General features: G+C 42.6%; 1 protein-coding gene across 1 annotated transcript in view; it reads left to right on the top strand.

Moving 5' to 3' along the window:
• Positions 1–24,847, top strand: part of tmeff2a (transmembrane protein with EGF-like and two follistatin-like domains 2a) — a 120,056-nt gene that overhangs the window by 44,958 nt on the left and 50,251 nt on the right. The window contains exons 3-4 of the mRNA XM_084361522.1: positions 2,525–2,654; positions 17,519–17,545. Of these exons, the coding sequence (XP_084217648.1) occupies positions 2,525–2,654; positions 17,519–17,545 (157 nt within the window). The remainder of the gene's footprint in view (positions 1–2,524; positions 2,655–17,518; positions 17,546–24,847) is intronic.

Raw genomic sequence — 24,847 nt, 5'->3', positions numbered from 1 at the left:
ATTTTAAACCACCACAATCTTTTCCTGATTCTATAGCAAAGTAGTTATGACCTTTATTTTGAAAGTCTGTCATTGCTAACCTGATGACACAATAAGACGGTGTTGTTTTCACAGGCAGGTGATGTTAAATGCGATAATGACACGGTGGATTGGCAGGTCTACACCGGGCTGGCCAAAATGTATATAATATACTAAAAGACAACTAAACCCAACCAAGTTAACTAAACTACACTAAAATCAAAAAGACAACACCCACCTCAGCCACAGTCTGTTCACCCTGCTGCCGTCTGACAAACGATACAGAAGTATCCGAATATTGAATCTTGAAATCTTTAATTAGAATGACAAAGATGCATTTTCCCAAGTTTAGCTGGTTTATTGTGGATGTTTCCGCCTGTATCTACTTGGTAGTTAGAGTTCATGTGCCTGTAAACATGCACAAACTTACTTACTGTATGAGTTAATGTCTCTCCATCCTTAAATGTCCTTTTGCGAGAGCCATGTCATTTTCTTCGAGGGCACAGACAGGCCCGGAGAGATCAGATTCCAGGTCAATCCATTAGAGACTTAGAGGGGAACAGAAGTGTAGACAAAGAGCCATGAGCTCCTTAGCCTCGTTCCTGTGGGGACTCTCAAACGCGCCCCTTGTCCTTGTGATGTCACGCCCAGCAGAAACAGCATTTTCACACGATGCCCATTCTTCAGCACTTTAAAGTTTAATCAGGTTATGGGCTGTGACTACGGATGGACAATTTCTCCGGACCCTCTGATGGCCGTTCCTTCTTCCCAGGGAACGGGGAGGAATATTTCTCAATTGAATAATCACGTTTGTTATTCCTGCGGTGTAGCACGGGCGAATCAATATCAAATCAAATGAGTATCTCTCCTCCACAGCCTAAAAAATGAAAACTAAGACTCGGCGCTCTGGTGTCATCAGTCATCTGAAAAATCTCGAGTTGCTCCGAAGCCAACAAACCGTGTGGGGAAATGAATGAGTAATGTTCTCCCATAGCTTAGGAGCTATTTCGCTCAGTGCCCTTGAGCAAGTCACTTAACCTGCAAATGCTCCAGTGGAGCAGCAGAGGTGAGCAGCTCAAGATGGTGGCCATTTTTCTAAAGTTATATGTGGCGTGAAGATGAATGATTTGAAACAAAGTGTAGAGAAATCGAAAGAATGCAAGTACACGACTAAAAATGCGACAACAAGCAGAAAGAAAACATCTGGAGGTTGAGTTTAAGACTCTTCGTGATGGCGCGGGTGTCATCAGCTTCTGATTCGAATGTTGCGTAATCCTGATTGGTGCATGGACTTACATTCGTTTTTTTGTGTTCTTGTAGGACCCCATCCAATATTTCTAGGGCCTTTTCAGAATGTGATGATTCTGTAGTCAAGCACAAGGCTGGCGAGACACGTGTCCAGCTGCTCTGTGTAACTAAATGTGGATATCCAGTGACAAACAGATGTACACCCTTATATTCTGCCTCTGCACCAGATCGCACGTTTGTAAATCTCCAAATTAACGCATGGATCTCTCAAAGGACTGTTTTAATAAGATAAAGTTTAAAGCAGCTGATATTTGTTTTTGACTTGTAAATAACAGGTCATTTTCCTTAGTTATTATCTAATCCAAACAGCTCAATGCTTTACATTTAAAAGGTGCAACCAGCAATGTTCAGTTGAGGTCTTTTTTGTTTACTGTACACAGTTTTAAAACCCCCTGAAGTGCTAAATATGCCATGACAGGACCCCTGATGGTGTCTGTCATGAAGGTATTTTAATCAACAGTTTTCTCTCTGTGCATTTCCATGTGCCATACAGCAACATCTGTCAAATGGATGTCTCCAAGTAAAGACAGGAAAGTGTTATGAATGCAAATGAGATGAGATTTTTATATCATTTACATACAGGGCTCTATTAAAGGCTGAAACAAGTGCATGGTGTGATTCAAGTAGCTGCGTGTTAATTTTGATTTTCCTTTTTCAAATGTATTATTTCAATATTAATGGGTGGATTATGTTTGCAGTTGAGAATATCTCTCTTTTTCCATTTGAAATGTCCACTCCACAGTGACAAAATAAGTCCTCTCAACCCAATTGCCAGGATACATGTTGGGCAACATACATTTCTGGAAACCACAGATATGTTAAAGTTTGTAAAATGGCCGTTCTGATGGTTTGGTTGTCTGGTTTGGATCAGGTACACAAGCCTCTTGGTTAGAGTGAGGAAAAACAGGATTTTTTGGCTTAAAATACCTGTTGTGGTCGCCACAAACAAAGCTGGAGATGTTCATTGGCGCTGTTAAAAAATATCCAGTGGTGTCACCTTTACAAATATTGAAACACAGTCTCGAGCTCCGGTCGCTGGCCTCTCAGCCTCGTCTCCTGCAGCTGGTGTCTGTCCTGAAAATCTTAGTGTTGAAGCTCATTTGAGGACACAACATACATGTGCTTTTCAGATGCCATTTATATGCCTGCCTCAGCTTTTAACGCTCACCTGTCTTCTCCTGTTTTCCCCTCTCCGCAGTGCAACAACGACTATGCCCCAGTGTGCGGCTCCAACAATCAGAACTACCAGAACGAGTGCTTCCTGCGCAGGGATGCCTGCAAGCAGCAATCTGAAGTGCTTATTATGTCAGAAGGCGCCTGTCCTGCTGGTATGTACATTAACACTACGGCGCCTACGCAGGTGTATACACAAGCAAAATACACTCGAACACACGCACAAAGAGAAGCACCGACACCAGCGCGGCCCTGAAGCACACACTGGACATTAACGCAAAGAGAAAACACTCAAGTAAATAGGTAACACGGCTGAATATTTCCAGCACATTTATATGTTGGTAAACAGGACGATGAAAAGCAAATGTACAGCTAGGATGCCAGAAATGTAATCCAATTTGAGCATTGTACAAATTTTCATGGCTTAAATATTATAATTATCAATATATGCAAATGCTTCCAGTGGACGGGATTCAGTAATTACAGAGCGATGCATCACTTCAAAGGAATTACAAGAAAAAGGCATGATGAAAAAATCGCTAGAGGTGACGGACTGACGTAATTTTCTCAAGTTTAGTGTAACAAGCGTGAGCACAATGACAGTGACAAGTATTCTCTTTGAGCAGACGAAGGTTTCGTCATGCCAGACGATGTCCTCCCAAGGAACAGAAGATCGCGTTTGGCCAAGAGGCCTGTGGAGCCATGGAGAGAGTTTGAACAAGTTCATTATACAGCTTATTCAAAAATGTGCGAGTGTTAAAGAGGAAGTCAAAAGAAGCTTGACAGCTGTGACCTTTTGTTATGTAATGTTTAAATAAATGTCAAAAGGCATGAAATATAAATACGCGCCAAATTGTCATAGGTAGTTACTGTAACGCGGCGCCGAGAGGCACGCTCAGCAAAGCAGAAAATGGAATGACTGAATCACGCATCAGCTGAATTGTGTTGACATATTGTTTTCTTTCATCTTCTTCAAAGAGCACTTGAATTCATTCTGTAAGGGATCCACTGAAGCCACTTTTTTTTTTTTTTTTTCAAATAAATACTGTATGACTAATTTCTACAATACATGAAAGAGCACACTTACAAATGATATGCTACCAGCTCTGAATTCACCAACAATGCATGAAATGTAATTTCTCTCAGTGACATCTGTATTACCAAAACCCTCTCACTGAATAAGAGTCAGTCTTACAGTTACAAGATACATTTCTTAGCCACGCTAGCAGCAGGGGGTCTCGGGATGGCAGTAGGGTGCCGCAGAGATGACTCGTTGTCGCCTCCTAACCCCCGGACGTTAGCGTCGCCCAGGCAAAAGACAAAAAGAAAATAAGCTCTTTGGTTTATGATACGTGTTTTTGTTCAGCAGCATAATCCTCTCAGATGAACACCACTTTGTGTTTTGAAGCCTGAATATAATCGTCTGAAGTAAAAAGCTAATGTAAATGTAAAAGAACAGCACCACCGGTAAGCATCTCGCTACACTTTCCTATGAATTATGACGTCAAAAGTTATTTAAGTTGGTACTAAAGTGTAATATGTTTGGTACAGGTCGGTAGTGGCTGTGTTGGTAAATCAACTTTTGACAGTAAGCTGCTGTGAGCTATCTTTTCTATGTATTTGATGATATGTTGTTGAATGACTGCCAGTGGAATTGTTTATGACGTCCCTGTATATTGTTTACGACACACCTTTTTAACTTTCCCATTGTGATGTGCGTTTCAGTTTATTGGTTATCTGTTCGGTTCGGTGGGAAAACATCCCCAAACCAGATGCTTCTCTGTCAGGGTGTGAACATGCATCTTCTTTGAAAATGTATATGTCTACAAGCATATACCGCAGGATTAGTAACAGATTGGTTGTCTGCGTTTCCTCCTACGTATTTATTTCTGATGCTGAGATTGTTGATAGAGGAGGGAGGAAACATGGAGCTACTTAGACTCAGTAATCTCTGTATTTTGCTATCTTTTAAAGATATATCCACTGCACACAATCCTCTCCACTGCAATTGCTGCTCTCCATGATGATGCTGATTGCATGGAAATATACTCCTTTTTAGAAGGTAGACAAATGTAAAGTGAACTGGCCTGCACTCACAGTCCTAGTGTGAGTGCGCCATTAGTGTGTTTGTAATAGGAGTATCTATTTTTTTTGCTGACTGTGGTCAGTCTTGATTAAATCTGGACACTCTTTCTCAAAATATGAATAAACTATATTTGAATTGCCGGCGAGTAGCCGTGGTACAAGCAAGATAATACTATCAACAGAGCCACAAGCCCATCTGCTTCACATCAATGAATAATTAGGCTCCGTCTTGTACTTTCCTGGGATTCTTTTATATTCATATAACTGCATGGTTTGTTGTCGACTATCATTTATATGTAGGGAATACCCATTTCTTTAGTAACAACTTTTTTCCTGAGAATATTCTTCCCTAGGCTACTCTTTTCATTGTTTCGTTGTTTTTTTTATCCTTGCAATGGCTGGAAAGAAAAAAAAAATCACTGGGTGTAATTATCTGACATAATTGGGATTCCTGTTTGCTGATATAGTTTGGTGTTTAAGCTGTTGAGTAGGCGTCTCCAGTCGGAAAAGGTCAGCCACTTCATTAGCTGTGCTGCGGAGACGAGCAGTGCCGCTCGGACTGCCGTAAACTTAAATAAGCTCGGCCATAAAAAGGTTGGCCAGCGGTTAATTTACTCTATAGGCAGTCATAGAAATAAAACTTGTGCTTAATTTTCATCCTGATGATTGAGCAGAAGCTGTCTGTTTTAATGAAGACACCGTTTTTAGCGGCGTACAACACTTTTTTTATCCTTTCGACACCCAGTTCTTGTCGTATACGTACGCTGCCGTGAAGTGAATCCAGAGCGTTCTATTTGAAAATGACCACAGTGACTGAATCAATTAGCCTTAATCTAATGACACATATAACATTTTCATATGCAACTTTTCATTGTGTTAGCAGCTCATTAAATTTTGTTACACATACAAAAGCAGGTGGGGATTTTTTCCCCCCCTCTCTAATTTTTATTAGAGCTCAAACCCTGGAGGGGAAGAAGCACATTGAGCTTGTGCCGCTTTATTATTATTGCTCGTCTTCTGCCAGAGCTCAAATTGGAACAAGTTAGAAACTTGGCTCATTAATTGGACATTACGTGCAGATGCCTTCCAAGATATATGACTGCCATCGACCGCTAGAATCAACAGACTGATTGAGTTAAAATGTATTACATATATCCCAATCAATGTGCTCAACAAAAATGTCTCTTGGACCATAAAAAGTCCGCCAAGATGGATTTTGTGTATTTGCAAAAATGTGAACAGCATTTGTTGGATTTTCGACTCTGTCAACACCAAATTTGTTATGAAGCCTTCCAAGGCTGAGATACACAATTCTGTAATAAATGGGCAAAATCTGTCCAAAAAACATGGCAGCCATCAATCAAAAGTGTCACCAAGGGCGGGGCTTTGCAAAAGATTGGCAAACCCAACCAATGTCGTATAATCGGTGTAAACCCCACCATTCTGTAACATCGGTTACACCGACTGCCACAGCAAGCCTAGCTGCTCCAACACGGAGATGTCCCAACTTCCCATCATAAAATTTTCACCACAGACATGGCTTTTGCCCCGAGGCAAAGCTTACAAATGTTGAAATACTGTGGTCCTTTGTCGAAACATCCAGTGGTTTCACACTTACAAATGTTCAAACTGCAGTCACCGGCCCACCCAACTTCCTCGCATAACTCCACCACCGTCCCCGATAAGAAAGTCAGCTCATAAACATGTAACGTGAGCGTCATCCATTGCTGTATCCTGAACAACAACGCCAGCTTCCATTCACATAAAAAAGGGAGCACATAGCTGCATGCTGCACACTGTCTCACACACTTAAACAGAAGTAAACTAGCTGAAGTGACCACGTGCTGCCTTGCAAAGCCTGAAACCTGCTCGTTGCCGCTTGCTGCTTTCATTTCAGTTCATCAGAGCTGCTTCCTTGTGGTTTGAACTCTGTATCGCTGCTCGTGGCTCTATTTTCATTTGAACATGTGTAATTAGGTTTGGCCTATGTAATGTGTGTAATCCTATGATGATGAATCCAAACGGATGAGCATATACTTCAAATTCCCTGACGCCCACCAGGGAATTCTTGCCGAATCTACCAATTAGTGAGTCATGTTCTGAATAATGTGCTTAGTTGTGAATGAGTGAATCCGCTGGCGAGGCGATGATGCCTGTTTCCGAGGCGTATGTGAATCACTGCTTCGGCTAAGACAGCGTTTGCGGGAGCTTGAGCCGAGGCACTCGCTGACTCAGTGATAGGCAGCCGGCAGAAGTCCATTAACGGGCCCTTGAATGGCTCCGGCTCAGCGGCGGGAACGTGTGGAGATTGAGGTGGAAATGTCACCGCAGTAACAGCAGAGGTGTCTGTGTGCCAGTAGGCCGGGCTGTCCAGTCACATGTCCAGACTTTCTCTAAATTGTTTGTTTGTGGTGTTGTGTGCAAGGTCCTTTTCAAGACATGTGATGGCGTACGGCAGCGTGTGTGTGTGTGTGTGTGTGTGTCTGTGTGTGCATGGTTTGGTGTATCTTTAGAAAGACAAAGGCACAAAGACCCTTTTCTCCGACGCAACAAGCAGCGCTTTTCAAGCTTATTTCAGGGTTCGAACAAGAATGTTTTTTGTGTCTCGAGTAAAAACAGACCATGACAGCGACGTTGCATGAAGCGCTCTTTTCAGCATCTCATGCTACATTCAGAGAAACACTTTATTCTGGCATTTTTCCAGAGCGAGACCACAGTAAACAACTTTATTTCCCCTTCTTCAGTCCAGTCAGTGTTCTTCTCAATGGTGTGTGATTCATTTTTTTTTTTCCAGTATAGCACAGTGGCTTCAGTGTTGACCACTAAATTTTAACATCCCCCTTAAAATTTGTGGAATTTTGTGACTTCGAGTAGTTTGTTTACTTTTTTGCATTAGGACGGGGAACAGTGGAAAATTGGTGATGAGAGAGGGAAAAACAAAATTGAACTTTGTCGAACAGAATGTTCCCTCAGTCGTCTGAGACAGTGACCTCTCTTGGCACACGCGAATAAATGATGAATTCCCAGAGACTGAACAACATCCTCATCACCTTAACGACTGAAAAGGTCGACCGTCTGCATCTCCCAAAACGACATAATTCGCATTTCCAAAACAACACGATCGCTGCGACGCACCAGAAACGCACGCACCGGAAGAAGACTACCTGATTATGTTTAGAGAAACATTGTGGTCCAGGTTAAAATCACTACATGGCCTGCATTACTTTAATACAGTAAAAGATCTTAACTTCTGGTTTCACACGGGATAGTTTCAGTTTGGATTATTGTGCCTTCACCAGCCTCCACCCTTTACTTTTCTGTCTTTATACTACTTCTACTCACTTCCTCCTTCTCAGCAGTATGGATGGACTGTAATAACCTGCTCAACCTATATTTTTTCTAATGAAGACAGACAAAAAAATATAAATATACGTATATAAGTTAGTTTGCTCCTTTATCTCGTTGATCCGATTGACCAACTAGCTTGAGATATGGAGCCGAAAGAGCAAACCTCACAGAGAAAAGAACATATAAACCACCTCCACTCCAGTTTATCTCCAGTTTTTTGCTACCTACCATATCACACTATATGATATATATCAGTCTCCTTGATTTCTAATAATTGATATCAGAACCCTATTTTTTTGTACAGATAGATACTTCTGTGACCTTTTCTTTATTTTGGCACTTTTCCAGTGAGATGACCTGCTTACAGTTTGCATGTAGTATGGAATTGGCACACAGAATACGCTTTAGGCAAAACAAAAGGAAATGCATCATGTGTTTGAAGATGCAGGGTCGTGACCTCACATTCCCACATTTGATGTTTTGATGTTGGTGAACTCGCTCGGAGATCTTTCGACAGGCGTTAATGTAGGTTCACGTCTTGTGACTGCGAAGGTCAAAGCGGATGATTCATTTTCAGAAAAAAGTCATCAAACGGGGTCAGTGACTCCTTGTGTCAAAGCATCTGTATTCAGTTTGTTTCTCTACCAGTTCGTTCAGGGCTTTTTTTTTTAATTTGTCCCCAGTAATCAACGGTCGCAGCGTGGTCATTATTGGGTGTTGTGTCCAAAAGGTCAAAGGCAGCTAGAACAGCTCTGCCAGGAGGAGGAACAAACACTGAGCACTCATTAAAAAATATGAAGGATTAAATAAATATTTAACAAGTAAAAAAAAAAATAGAAAAAACTTTTCTAATGTCGTTTTTAATTGAAATTCATTGTAAAATCCACCACAGCAGCACGATAATAAACTGATGGTGAGTGTTGTGTTGAAGAGATGTTGTATATTAAGAGGAAATGTACTCATACTCACTGATTAAACCGATTAACTCATTCTAAATAAACGTGAAGTGACGAAATCTTTGATATGGTGAAGATATGTAACGCTCGCTTCTCATCTGAAACGTTAAACACGAGATTGCTGTGTGGGAGCTTTTTCTTACATAACCGAGTGTTACACACAAACCTTTCATGTGGAAAAGTAGGCCAGGCAGCTACTTCTGAAGTGCCTCCTCTCCGCTCTCCTCACCACTTAGCCGTTTAGTTGATACCCTCAGCTAAGCTAACTTAAAATGAGTGCAGCGGTGGCAACACATTAAACTATCTCAAACACCTGCGATTACGAGGAATAGCAAGGAACTGCTTTACCCAAGCTGTACATGCACCGCCACAAAACCTTCCTTGTCTCTCTCGGTCTCTCTCTCTCAGCCTCCCCCCCCCACCGTCCTGCTCTCCATTTCCATCCTCCAGAATCCCATTAGCAGCAACAGTACACAGGGTAATGGATATATGTCAGCCCGACGCTGCCAATACTTGTTTTCTTTGCCGGGGTGAGAAAATATCATGAAACAGTGATCTAAGGGAGCGACGAAAGAAAATCTAGATATAGTGTTTGTCTTGTAACTGTGACTCCTCACATTAGTGGATCAGTGTCAACAAAATGGAGTCCTGCAATGTGAGTGTCGACAAAACAATCGCACCATAAAGTCTCTGCAACTTTTCGTCGTATCGCATAATCTTCATCAGCATATGGAGCTTACATCGGTGCCATGTTTTTTAAAAAAATTTCCTCATTTTTTAAAGGATATTAAAGGATAAATTCACCCAGTAATTACAATTCAGTCATATCCACTCACCCTCATGCCGTCTTAGTTCACAAAACATTTCTGGAGCTTCGCAGCAAAACAGCGTTGCATCATTCTCCTAAACAACTGAAGCAGATGGGGACTTGTTGTGCCGCCACGCCAGCGACAGTGATGGCATAACTCAAGAACGCATCGAGGAGATTCCTTCAAATTTGATACAAATTTCCACTACGATTCACAAATGAACTGATTAGAATTTGGTGGCCATAGGTCAGGAATGATCTGTGGACTACGAAACTTGACACCCGACTGTCCATCAGCATGCGGATGAGTAGATCATGATTGCATTTTCATTTTTGTGAACTTATCCTTTAAAGGTAGGGAAGGCAATTCTGGGTAAATATAGTTGATTGTTAAAGGTCGTCAAATACCAACCTTTGGGTCAGAACTTCAGGCCAAATACGACACAAAGCGCTTGTAATTGACGACCAGGATCCAGAATCGCCTTCCCTGCCTTTAAGTACTACTTTTAAGCCCTAACTCAAATATTTACTTTCCTTTTACCCCTCTTTAGTCTCTACCAACCCCTGATAATCTACAGCTTAGTTGCCAACTCCATCTGTTTGCTATTTTGTGAAAAAAATGGACAGAAACGTGTAACATGCTCTTAGAGGCATGTTACAGCTGTCTTTGTCAGCTGCTGACGACTCAACTGGAATCAAAAAGGGTTTAAGAGACTTCACTGCAGTAGTAGTTGATAAGATGGAAAGCAAGGTATCTATATTCAGCACTATATATTCCCTTTTTTTGTTTGCCGTACATGACAGACCTGCAGGATCCTTCTCGATGTTTACCAAAACCAAAGAATCCGCCTGACGGCACAGTTTCGTGTACTCGCATTAACCCTCCTGGATGCTGCGGAGGCCAAGAGGCCAGACGTTTGTGTCTGCTGTCATTCCAAACAGTAAACAGGAGGCCTGCTGAGGTGCCAGTTTCATGCTAAGTGACGGCACTGAGGCATATACAAACATGATTTCATACCATAATGATGTGTTTGTGGTCCCCCGAGGAAAAGCATCCTGCAACGGCTGCCCGCAGAAAAGTGCACACATAATGCACAATATGGTATCACAGAGGTTTTCGATTTGTGACATCTTACACATTGGAGTGTTTTTAGCCCATTATTGACTTTTTCAGTACAGTTTCCTTCAGGTGAAGAAGCAAGTATACACTCTCTTTACTCCAGTCTCAGTCCATTCCCGTCTTTATTACCTTCATGTCACCGACAGATAAGGAACTTCTGATTGTTTCGAAGTTCGAAAGTCGATTACAGGAAGAGCTCTCAGAGGGACGAAGCCAGTAAAAGCTGATTAGCACAGAAAGGTACCGCTTTCCCATCACACCAAGTGCTAGCCCAGCACAGTGAGGAGCAGTTAAAGCATTAGCTTAGCCAAGTGAAACAAACCAAGCGGGCTATTTCCCCCAAAGGAGAGAGTTAAGCTAAGCAAAGTGCTAACATGGCATTCTCTGACTCAGTTTACAAAGCGAACAGGACAACTTCCAGGAAGTCATTAAACGAGGAAGGTGGGAGAAGGTTTTCACTGACACGTTGTTAAAATGTTGATGGCATGTTTAATCACTATCGTGTCACTGTGAGATCCCCGAGCGCTGACAGACGACAGGAGCCATATGTTTTCGGCTGATGATTTAAGATGCACACTCTGGGTTAACTGTAGACCAGGAGCTAAGTGAGAAGCAGTGTAGTCGTGTCAGTGTAGTCTCACATTCAGCACAGGAGGACTCATCAATACGCCGCTAATTTTCTGTGTGTTAAAAAAAAAAAAAAATCCATGTCTCGCCGCTGCCAATTAGTTGCAAATTCAATCTGAATTTAAAGTACTTTAAGTGATAATGTAATACATTATTGATCTGGAGGGAGATTTTCTTTGTGCTTGCTGTTCTCCAGGGAGGTCAGAGGTAAAGATGAGCTACAGTGCAGGATTCAAGGTCTTTCTCAAGGACATTTTAGGTCGTCATTGTTAGATGATTCTGCACCTGTGATGCTCATTCACCCCCACCATACTTCCCTTTTCTTCATAAATGACAGATTCCCCCTTCCTGCATTTGCACTGCTCATTGGCATTGGACATAAATCATGACATGCAGTCATCCAACATGCACACACTTCCTTGGGATACAGGGCTGGTTGGGGCTGTAAACTGACAGAAGTGTTCTCTAATGGCAAATTAGAGTGGATTTCCCAATCCCAATACACCCCTCGCCCCTACCACTTAGCCCTACCCCTCCATCTTGTGCATTCATGCCAAGGGGTACTGTGTCTTCATTCTTGTTGAAAGATATTATAAAGCTTATAAAGCGCCACTAGTGGCCAGGTAATAAGGCAGTCGTCCACCAATTAGGAAGGTTGGTAGTTGGATTCTGTCCTTGGACAAGGTACTGATCCCCAAAATGCTCCCGGTGGCTCTTCTATTGGTGCATCAATGGTTATTGCTCTCGATGAGTAGGTGGCGCCTTGCGTGGTAGCCTCTGCCACCAGTGTATGGATGTGTCTGTGAAGGGGTGGATGGTGACTTGTGTTGTAAAGCACTTTGAGTGGTCACTAAGACCAGAAAAACACTATGTAAGTACAGTTCATTTACCATTTGATGACGCGATTGATAGCGTGAAGTTGCGAACAAATGGCAAGCATCCATGCATTCTGATCTCCCATCAGATAAATGACAAATGACACTGTGATAATACCAGGATCGCCACAGTCACACAAGAGAAATCACAAGACGGCATATTGGAAATGTCTGGTTGCATCCGTTTATGTCGGGTTTTGAAGGGTTGACACATTTCATAGGCGGACAGTTCAACCGATCCCTTGTAACTCTGTTCTGAGGGACAAAGGGACACTTGGAAATAGTATGGGCAAACATTGGAGAAGGGGATTGAGCCACAGTGTCGGCTTGAAGGTCCACCACCTCTCAGACTCTATTCGGGATCTGTGTTGTATCTACAAAGCTATTTGGTCAGTAAGATATTAAAGATTCTGGCTGAATCCCAGGATCCACCGACCCCCTGCGGTCACTTTATTAAAAACCCCTGTTTCCCACTGAGTAGAAAATGTTCCTATCAAGTTTTGCTTTGATGGAACATAATTTCAAAGGTGCACAAACTCGCTCTGCATCTCCCCTGACGGCGACTGCGGCCTTTAAAGCTGCAGATACTGAAAGATTTTTGTGGAAAAGGGCGTGCATGCCTCAACATCGTAAGAAATGTGACTGAATATTCTGCCTTGTGTTGCTGTTGGAAGTGTTGCATATAGGGGTTGTGTTTGCGAGTGTACTGGATTGTGTTTGTGGGACTGCCAGACCGGTCTGTGTCTCAGACTAGTGTATCACGGAAAAATCAATTACAAGTGTTCACAGTAAAGATAGCCCATTAGAATGTGAGAATCATTTTTACGAGGGATTTCTGCACAAGTTGTTTGATACGCAAAGCCGCCCCGACACGCAGAGTGTCTGTCAACATCACCGCAGCCGTATCGTCTGCTGAAGCGTAACTTTCAAGCCTTACTTAAAGTAGCAAAGTGTGTTCATGTGTGCGTGTGCAGTCTGTGTGTGATGCAGTACAGCCTCTCTGAAAGCACCACCGTAATGTTAATAACAGCTCCCCTGGAAGGCTCCTCTCTGCTTCTATCCTCTTCTAATCAGTCGCTCCAAAACTGCAAAAAAATCACTTCAATCATCTATTGTCAGTGGAGGAAACCATTTTTTTTTTTTTCTCTTGGCTCTCTCGCTCGGTCTTCTAGTGCCTCGCATAAAATACAATCGTGCGGTATCTCCTCTTTTGTGACCCTTCATTTGGCAGACGAGCAGGCAGAGAACTAAGCTTGTGCCTATCTCCCTCGCCATTTTGTTCTTTTTTATCTAACTCCAGTCTTTCTCTCCTCGAACCTTTGCCCTTGTACAGATACTAACGGTTCGTATTGATCTCCCGTGAACCCCTTCTGACTTCGGCCTGATCCTTCAAGCTAAGCCTTTTCATGAAACACTGCACATTTGGCGTCCCTTGCGTCCCAAGGTCACCGAAGTTCTGCCGATTTAAAAGGAGGTGAGACAGAGGAGGGCAGGTTTTCGTATGGAGTCCAGGTGGAGGTTTTTTTCTTCCGACATTAAAGGTGCTTGTGGGCAGCCTTCTTCCTCGCTGCCTTTGTCGGAGCACTGCGCGTCTTTGAGCATTAACGTCACCGACTGTCTATCGGTATAGCGTGTTATACGGCAGGAATACGTAGCGCATGAAAGAAGACGACAGCACCTGCACTGCAGGGCCCCGATATCCACTTGTTTAATCCACCAAAGTAGTGACGTTTCATGCAGCACTGCTCTTCATCAGACATCCAGCGTCAGTACTTTGGTGCATCAAATAAGTGGATACTGTGCGACCCGTCTTTTTGTTTCACATTCGCTCACTCTCTGGTTTAGATGTGCGTGTACACTCGTGTTTTTCCGAGGGATATTTTGCAGTGCGTCGTATATTTTCAATGGATTTGTGTTTTTGCTGGAGGATACAGAGGGGTGGCCTTAAATGACACTGTAACTAAATCAGAGACTGTTCCTATTGTAGACGATCAATCCTCTAACTCCTCTATTCATTATATTTACTCTGCATTATGTTACGCTAAAATTCCTTCTGCTTCATTTCACTGAAGAAGTGGATGAGATGTATTTTTCCTCCTCTCTCAAATTTGTTTTCCCTCGCTCTCGACAGGGTTATTGTTGTTTATTGTTGTTGCTTGGATGAGCTGTTACCTTGGCAGTGACGGCTCCTCCTGGGGTCCATGTTGAAATCACCTTATAACAAACAAATGTTTTCTTACATAACGTTCGGTAAATAGAATAATAAAATACAGCAATATCTCCGTCACGCCGGAAGCAATAACGGTGCATCAAAACCAAACATATGACTTGCAAACAAATAAAACAATAGACACCAAAACATAAACAATGATGAATCTGTATTCATATGCACACACATACTGCAGAGACACTTGTTTAAGTTGTAGACCTGTCTGTCTTAAACCTTTTTACCATATTCTTCTTTCTTTCTTTATTTATTTGACGAACTGAAACATCTGTCCGATGTGTTCACAGCAGATGCTTATTTGCAACCTCCGTCCCGAGAAGGGCTTTAATGAAAATAAGAAAAATTAAAACAACGTCTGCATTTAAAACAACAAAGTTTACATTTAAAAACATTACATTTAAGAAGTAGACACGATTACAGGTTTGTTGCTCTTATAGATACGGCTTTTTTTGTGTATTTTCATAAGCTTGGTCTTTGAATTTATGCAGCTGGGACCTCTCCTCCTCCGTCCTGTTTGACAGTTGTGGGCACTTCCATAAAATAATAGTTTTAAATAAGGAATATAGAAGCAATGATACTCCTAAAAACAAAGTTATTAAACTTCACTGAAAAGCATTTCTGACTTTTAGATATGCAACACTGCCTGCACTGCCTGAAGCAAGTCCCGTTCTGTTTGTTGCTTCAGCCTTTGACCCGGTTAATGAGGAGTAATCAAGATAAAGTTATACCATGACTTGTATAATCTGCAAGATGCAACTTGGAGACGAACAAACAAGAGAGCCATCTTCTTATAACAGACACTGAAGCCATATTGTTTGATGAATGTGACAGTGTTGCACATCTTGCAGTGAGTGAATGATACGTATGTGTGATAGAGGATAATGAGAGTGAAAGTACTTGAAAAAAAAACATTTACAACTTGTAGACTGTCATATAGCGTATAGTCGTGTACAAATATCATGATCAGTATCAGTCGTGGTGTGACTGTGGCTCTGCTGCCTGCACAGTCAGCCAAACCCTCTTGTTTCAGTTAGTGTTAATGTCATGTGCAGCTCCTGACTCCCTCACCGGATCCAATAAAGTAATCCCAGAACAAATGAGAGGGGTTTCTCATCTGTACACACAGGAGCCAATCGCATTTCACACTCCCCTTTTTTCGGTGCAGTTAGCTGCACAGTAATAATCTGCCCTTCACCCCCTGATGCTAGTGCTAACACAGACCCCAGACTCACTGATCACAATAATCAAGTACTGGCCTTTATAGAAAAATACAGCACTGTATCTTTTACAGATGTTTTATAATCATATATTTTAGATTGCTTGGTTTATTTTGATACCATGCTATCGGATAGTCTCATCATTACGCCATTGTCCTGATCGTGTACTTGTATACAATCAGGACAAAAAGTAAATAAACACAGCAAAGCACTTCCTGCGTTACCTGATTGTTGAGCAGCTTGGTGTTTTATGAATACTGTGAAAGTATCAAAACCCGCAATCCACACAGAAGTGCACACATACTCAGAAACTGGGCCTTAAAATAAGTCTCAAGACGTTCAATAAGGTTGTGGAGTCACAGCTACAGTAACCAGTCACCACTCTCAACCCTGCTCAGGCCTGTGAGAGCTAACCAATCAGAGGAGGAGGCTTTTCAGGAGGTGGTGGGCCCTTAAAGAGACAGGCACTGAAACTAAAAGGGTGTTCAGACACCCAAGATAAAAGTATGAACCTGAAAATGAGCATAATGTGGCATCTTTAATCAAGTTACAGTGATTCAGTTGTTAGGTAAGATGTCACGTTCTCGTTCTAGTTGAAAAAGACTAAATGAAAAAGTTAGGTTAAAGTTTGGTAAATGAGAAGAGGAAGTGCACGAAGACAAGTCTTTGAAAACAGTTGACATGTAACACTCAAGTGTTGGTTCATTAATAAACATTTATTCCACCCACACACTTATTTTTTTAACAAAACAATCTGCCACAACTGCACTATTAAAGGGACTGAATTATTCAATGACCGTTTGATTATCGTTTGAAATCCGTCAAATAAAATACATTTCCGAAAATTTGAATTTCAAATTTGCCAGTAAAATAATACTACTTTCTATTTGGAGCCGGTGCCGTCTCGCTGATTGTGATCTGGTTTTGACTGGCTGCTTTGAGAGCTACCTTCCCCTGGCACGACGGACCATCTGCTGCACTGACCTCATGTTTTCACCCCGTCAGAAATGCATTTTATTGAACCAAAGCTTATGCCATTAAAGTATCAGGACAGCTTGCCGGTCAGACTCGGCGTGTTTCAGGGCTGTGATGGGTCCGGCCAGCGTGCGCACCTCCTCCTATAAACCGTCTCACATGGGCATTCATATGGAGCTGAGCTATTATCCCCCTACGGTCCTCCGAGGCCCTGCGTCTGCTCTCTGGCCCTGGGCATTTTAGCAGATCGCTTTCTGCTGCGGCTCGAGTTACACGCTGCCTGTTCCTTCTAAGTGCTCATCGCTATCCCTTTCACAGCCTTATTGTTAAACAATTCAGTGAGCTCAGCGTGTTTTTAGGGAGCTTTACACAGATTCACGGTGGAGTCGCTGACACACAAACACATCGAGAAGTGGAAAACGGAGCGCCTTCCCACAGATCTGCCGTGGAAAGGTCCACAGTCGGAGGTGTTATCTTTAATGTGCTGCTGCAGAATGGGGCAGATACATGCTGCTCAAAGCCTCGGGGCATCCTCACTGTGGTCTCCTCTCTGTTTTCATGCTTGTGTTTCTTCTCTCGGCTTCACTCTCTGCACCATCTTTAGAGAAATCTCGTCGCGGTCAAACACACCCACGAGCTCGCAAAGTGTCTCTTCACACACAAAAGCAGACACTGACTTTGGCCCAGACGAACACTTACATATGCAGACACACACGCTTATTCAGCTAATGTCTGCGGCAGTGCGAGCCTCTGGTTAATAACTGTTTGTTCTCCTCCGCAGATGCCGGCTCAGGATCAGGAGACGACGGTAAGATTACCGGCCTCCTCCTCCTCCTCCTTTCTCTGTTCTCCACGTGTTGCTTTCTAATGTGTTTCTCTGCACTCATTGTCTTCCTCCACTGAAAACTATATTTGAAACGAAGCCGCAGATAAACAGACGTCTGAGCTGTAAGCCAAGACAACAGCAGTTTCTATAAAGACAATTGCGGTAATTCGTGGCTCTCGACAATGGCTGAGTCTTTGTAACTCATCCACTGGGTTGCACAAAAAAAAGGTTAGTTCTTGAGTCAAATCAGACTCAAAATGAGGAAGAGCTCTGGTGCACAGCTACAAACAAATCCCTGCTTAGTAAATCCAAGTTTATTGATCAACAGAAATGCTTTCCTGTCCAAAATACAATGAATAATTAAAAGCTAAACCTCTTTGCCAGGACCTAGTAAGTATAAAAGAGCAGGGTACACTGTTAGCTAGTTATAAAGATAATTAACCAACTCATGACAGCTCTAGCTTCTCCTCCTTTGAGAAAACCTTGCTGACCAAATCAATGGAGCAATATGGACAAACATTAAAACAGACATATAACAGACAGACAGGAGGAAATCCAGTCCACCGGAAACATCAGATGGCAAAGCTTCCGCGTCTTATCACAGTCACAGTCTCTGTCAGAGCTGCTGTAAATCACCACCATACCGAGGCCGCGTTCAGTCCCAGTTTGTTCACTCAGGCTGCTAAATCCAGTTGAGCTGAGCCCGGTCGAGCTGTGGTGACTCCCCCTGTGATCAGAGGTCCCAGTCCAGGCAAACTCTAGGGCCACTGGCTCTGCAGCCAACTGAGCCATGAGCTAAGTCGCTAACGGTAGCTAACTGCAGCATAGCTAGCAGTTGTTGGTTAATCTGGTGATATGCTGTCCTCAATGTTTCTGGAGCAATCTTCAAATTCTGGCCATATTCTACAAATTTCACTGTTTAGGTTATTGTGCAACAGAATTACATGTAATTTAGATTGTCTGCAGTTCCTCTAAGATCTGTTTGAGCATCTTTCAGCTCATTGTTTTGGTTTGATGGACAATAGTGAAGCATTTAGCAGCTAAGAAGGCAGACATTTCAATTAGGAGTTGGTGGAGACCAAAAACAGAGCTAAAAGAAGAGCGACCGTCGTTTCAACGCGAGTCTTTATGAACATCGTTTCTAATTGAACGCCAGACGTGACAACTGCCAGGCAACACAAGAGCTACTTCTGCCTGCCAACACGACACTCTAGCTGCGTAAATTAAACTTAAAACAGCTCAACTAAACCATTGTTTCTTTTACTTTATCTACATCAGTACACATTTCATTGCCTTTATTATTATTTTTTGTTTTTTGTCAAATGGACTTCTGTCTGCGCATGATAATTCAAGAGGAAGCGGGGAGTGTTTACTGAGAAAACAAAACATGTCAAAGTGGCCTTGATTGCATCATTTGAAATGATTGCCGCTGTAGCTGCTGCAGTGAATGATAGTGTAACTGGGACAGAAAATAGGGATAATAAAAAACAAAGGCTTGTGATTCGTTTACTATCTCCAGCTATTCTCAAGTCTTGGCAAGATAATTTTAATAGCATCCTGAAATTTCGGGCCCGAGAGGGAGAACGTTATTTGGAGAATGCAGGAATCAGGCAACTTTTGTGCGAAGGGTCACACAGTTTCACTCCACAACATTTAATGAGTCCTCATCTTAACTGTTTTTAATTGGACTAAGGTTGTTTTTGTTGTACGACTGGGAGGTAAAAAATATGAATCCACTTATTCAGAAGATGTCCTGCTGTAAAACACTGCAGGGATTTGCAAAGACTGTCCAGACTACGTGTGTCACAGGAACCTCGTACTCCTCAACTTTCTCTTTTAGGATCGTGCAAGTGTTACATGTCCCCCTTCTCACCCTGCTGAAGGAAAGAGGGGTAACAGTGGCTGTTTCCCTCTGTGAGAGTGTGTGGACAACATTGCAATCAATAAAGACTTGAGCTGGGAACACGATTTGGGAGGGGGGGGGGTGATTGAGTGTGCGAGAGTTTATTGTAAGAAGATGGAGAGGAGCTTAGAGCTGCGAGTGACTTTTTCTGAATAACTTTTTGTGTGAGTAACTAATCATGTAAAACCTCCAGATGATTAATAATGTCATCCAACTAAGACTCTAATTTGTTGCTTAATTGACTAACAAGACTCGCCGTTAACGTCGGCGCAGACAGTCAGAAGTCGAGCTCATCCGTCAGATCGCGTTCGTACGCGTGCATATATTGACTCTGGTCCGTCTCTATCTGTCCTCCTCGTGTGTTTACCCATGCAGCTCCTTCATTAACTCCCATGCATGGAGCTTCACCAAGCATATATGAGGGAGAGATTGGAAGAGAGATTAGTCCCCCCCCCCCCCAAAAAAAAAAGACGGCAGACAGACGGATGAACGAGCGGAAATGAAACTGGTGCTAGGTCAACCAGAGAGAGGGAGAGCGAGAGGAGAGTGTGGACGGTGGAGGGTGAGAGAGAGGAGGCGGACAAAGAAATGGCCCGAGGAAAGTCACAAAATAGATAACAGAACTGAGGAAACAGACGGCGAGCGATTCAGAGATGGAGGGAGAGAAGGAGGGAGATAAGAAACACGAGTACGAGGGATCTAAATGAAACATACATTTTCATATATGTCATCTGAACACAGTATTCAGAACGTCACATTGAATTTGTTATTTGATCGTGTGACGCAGCCGAGCAAGAAACATGACCTACACTTGAATTGTATAATCACATGTGGATTATAAACACAGGCAATAGCATTAGCAAAGTTTGTTTTCTTTATATTCTGTCGATTAAGGACCATTGAAACACACAGTGTGTAATTTCTGCCGCCATGGGGGTCTGTCAATCAAAGCGAAACTAAACACGAAAACATGATTGAGGCAGAAATGTTCACAGATGAGGTAATTTATTCAAGTTTTAATCGCGTTATGTTGAGTCACATTCGCCGATTTTGATTTATCATCTGCAGTTTTCCTGAAGTTTTAGCGACAGGTGACCAAATGAAACGCAAATAAAGTCAATGATGTCTCTGGGTTTTAACATTTCTGGGTGTTACATATCATATCTTTAAATCAGATGTTGACCTCGGTCAAGGAGGTTGTGTTTTCCCTCCTGTCTGTTCGTTGGTTGGTTTGTGACCAGGATGACACAAAAACTACTGAGCAGACTTCCATGAAACTTGGATGGAGGATGGGTCCTGGCCCAGAATAGACCCCATGAACTTTTGGTGCAGATCTGGATAAAGACAAAAGATCCAGGATTTTTTTCTCACTTTATTTAACATTACCAGACAAAGCATTTTTTCAACATTCATTTCTCAAATAATGCAAAACATAATCAGGCTTATTTAGGTGGCTGGTATGTATTACCCTGTTTCAACCAGGGCAGTTCAGGTGCTGCCCAGAACCAGCACTTGGTTCGCTTTGGTCCACAAGGGGTATATGAGTGAGTACAAAAGGTGACTTGTGGATCTCAGCAGAGGTATGCGCTCTACTGAGTGCCATTCTAGTCCTTGTCAAACGTTGTCTTCTAAATAACAAGTTACTCTGTTACTAATGTTAACGACGCTGGTTAACCTTTGCCTCTGAGATGTAATACATGCAATATTTGTTTCCAAACAACACACAGGAGTGTTTTCTTACTTTTAAGTTCTAGTTCTAGTCTAATTTTAGAGTTTGTGATTAAATGTCAGGGAAATTAGTCACCAGAAACATCCGTACCACTGAGTACTGCCACGTAAGCTGGCTCTCACTCCGCGCTGCGTCGTACAGTGGATCACGCTTCCCAGGAGTGTTTTCAGCTTTTTATTACAAGGCATCATCATCGTTTCTCTGCAATCGTAAAAAGAAACAAAGCATTCACGGCGTGTCTATAAATACTCTGTGCCTTCCCAGGGAAACGTCTGGAACAAAAAAAGAGTAAGAAAAAAAATGCACTGTAGCAATAAATTAATACAATTCTCATACAATAAGCAAATAACCAAATTATCCTCACAGCCCTCTGAAAACTATTCAAACAAACAACAGCCATGTATAAAAGTAAAACATGTGACCGCTCGCTGAACCCTTCCCCCAGAACCCCCTCTCCAATCATAGCTTAGCAGCCCTAACAAGGCACGGCAGACCTTTTCAGAACCAGCATTTAAAGAGCAAAAGTGTAAAGAGTGAACTAAACAGTGTGTTTGTCTGCTTTAACGTCACATTAGCAAACACTGCATGAGGCAGGGCGAAGGAGCCCAGCGTCCGTCTGCAGCAACACGCCGCCGTCCTCTGAAAGAAAAGTGTTTCCTCTGAATATCCCCATGAAAGCTCATTATGAGCGTTCACCTTCGCAGACCTCTGCGTGGTCTGAAGTAAGAAGCCCGAGAACTGTCCTTATTCTCAAGCTGTCAGATAAATGTGACGAATCGATCATTCGGGAGGAAAAAGAGACAATTAAGAAAAAATAGCTCGGGGGGGGGGGGGCAGAGAGGGTATTTGTGTGGTAGACGAGTAGAGAGGCGCAAGAAGAGGGCAAGGGCAGGAGGAGGAGGAGGAGGAGGAGGAGGAGGAGAAACACAAACACACCCTGTAAAGATAGAATCATAGCAGAGGTCAGAATAGATGGAGAGATACAGTAGAAGAGACGGAAAAGGGAAGGAGGAGGGGGAGGAAGAGGAGAGCTGCTGGTGTTTTATGAGCAGGGGAGAAGGTTAAAGAAAGTGGTTGTAAAAGGCGAGTCGGACTCCTGTTGAGGAAACCAGCAGCGGAGCGCCATCCTGCTCAAAATCAAATGTATTTTAATGGCCAATGATAAATCTACACACATAAAGCGCCGGTCAGCCGGGCAGTTCCCACTTTTTTTCTTTTTTTATTGGCTTTTTATACGTGTGTGTGTGAATGTGTGTTTCCAGACCAGCCGGCCGTGCACGTGTGCATGTACGCCCGTTTAAGTGTCTCCTCTTGCGTGTTTTTCTGTTTTTCTTTTTTTTTATCTGATAAGTGAGAGCACAAGTCAACTGTGCAGGGAGATGCCCTTAAGACATGATTCTGGTCACATGGCCCCGTTAGTCAGAATCAGACATTTGTCCAAATCAAATTGTGGAGTGGACAAATTGAATTGCGCTCACATGGTCACAGAGGGACAAGGGACAACAAAGGCCTGAAAGATTTCTGTCGGGGCTTCGACAAATCCTGTGTATGTTTAGCTCTGCAATGCTCATTGGAAAGAATCCTAAATAAAGAGATGAAGTCGTAGATTTGTGGCACGGAGAGATGTAAGAAATCTTTACTCTCAGGCGTGCTGCAGGCATGGCTTCATGGATGGCAGTGAGGCACTTTGGTTCAGACTGGATGACTCATCAGCTGCTGGGTGGATTGCCATGAAATGTTGGACAGTTGGGAGCAGCCTTAAAACGTGTCAGAGCCGTGGACAGCTTCGAGAAAGGGATGGGGAGATAGAAAGCTGCCTTTTGCCGGATATTCTTAAGAATATAAGTCACCACTTACTGAGGAACAAGCGTAAGTGGAGGCTGTGTGGTTAGGAAGACGTGTCAGACACATGTTCTGTCCTGATAAGTAAACACACGGAGATGTTATCAGTTCTAGCATCTAATAACAATGATAAGAGGCATGGTGCTGGTACCAGTTTACAGCCCGTCTCTGACATCAAATTCACACGTAGGCGCACAAAAGCAGCAACACAGGTACCGAAACCGGCCCACAGCAGGAGGAGGTGTTTACTGTGAGAATACAGAGCTATGTAACACTTATTTTGATAAGAAAATAGCACTGACAGCTTAAAAGACATGACTCGACTAAATTGGCAGTGTTCATTTTATAATTTCGATTTTGTTGCGCCTTGACTCACCGGGCTCGTCTCTACGACCTTGCGTGTCTTCCACACGACTCCGTTACCCACCGGGAGCTTCAGACAGAGCATCATGCTGCCTGATATTGTTGAGTTGCTCAGATTGTGTTTATTTCGGCAATTTTTCCTGCATTTTTGTGTTTCAACCATGGACAAAGTGCAATGTAGTTAAATGTTTTTTTTGTTGTTGTTGTTGTTTTAACTGTGTTTATTGTTGTTATTTCCAACTTTGTTGTGCTATAGATCCCCAGTCCGCACAGGGTGGTTTTATTTTGAAAATGAACTGGATGCTCTATAGTATAGTATAGTGGGACGTGCCTGACACACTACTTTTACTTTTATTACTTTTTTGCAAACACCCCAACCTCGAACATTTCTTGTAACACTGCTGTAGACTCTCAAACTTTTCTTTTAACGATTAGGCAGAAGTATTTTTAACATGCTGTCATATTTTGTAATTTCATGTCTTATTTACCACTATAACTATCTTAGTTTTGCGTGTTACCATGCTAATATTCACAAATTAGCTCAAAGCACAGCTGAGACTGACGAGACACTGACAAGTTGCTCATCGCTCATAAGTACCAGAGTGCTGATGTTTTGACTGAATGTCTGCAAAGTAAAGCAAAGTGATTAGGATTCATCCTGAGGGGACAACGATTGTCTGTACAACACTTTCATGGCAAGTGAGATATACATAGTCTGGACCAATGCTGCCCTGGAGCCGTGCAGCTAGCGTGGCTAAAAAACATTACATGGAGTTGATCACAAAATACCTCGGACGTATCTCTGTAAAGAGAAGCCAGTCTGTTAAAATGTTAGTTTCCCAACCAGCAACTTAAATTATTCACTATCTTTTCAAACCATAAAATGTACTTTAGGTCTGTGGCTTTTTCAATTCAATATTAAATATCTACTTTGCGAAAGAAAAACCTGTAGTAAACCGAAATTAGTCCCAAACAGAGCCAGCCAGAACACCAGTTCCCAGATCCATGAGGACACTCCTGCCTCGAGCCCCAAAGTCAAAGATTTAAACTCTGTCATGCTCTGTGGGCTGCCGGCATTTAACTGACCTAATTTCACTGCAGTTTTGTTCGAAGGGTAACTCTTATCTAAATTAAGTGCTTTGTCAAGGTCAAAACAGTGTCCCGTAACTTAACAGAGCCATTTTTTCAGTTTGAATGGTGAAAAAACGACTCCATTATGAGTCCTCAGCGGCGGGAGAGAGCGCCCGGACCAGCCTGCAGCCTCGGTACGAGCATTTATCAGCCGTCTTCTCTCCACCTGATTTCCTTTGTGTCTCTCTCTAATTATTTGCTGAGCTTTGTTTAGGCTGAGGCTTTTTCACTATAAAGAGTTTGATCACTGTTTAGACAGATAACAAGATTGGATTTGTATATTTGTGTGCACATTCGCCACCTGTCTCCACTCTTT

The sequence above is a fragment of the Pagrus pagrus genome, assembly GCF_965226575.1.
Source record: "Pagrus pagrus genome assembly, chromosome: 9".
Classification (NCBI taxonomy): domain Eukaryota; kingdom Metazoa; phylum Chordata; class Actinopteri; order Spariformes; family Sparidae; genus Pagrus; species Pagrus pagrus.
The sequence above is the reverse complement of the archived record's forward strand: the minus strand, read 5'-3'. Positions and strand labels throughout refer to the sequence as shown.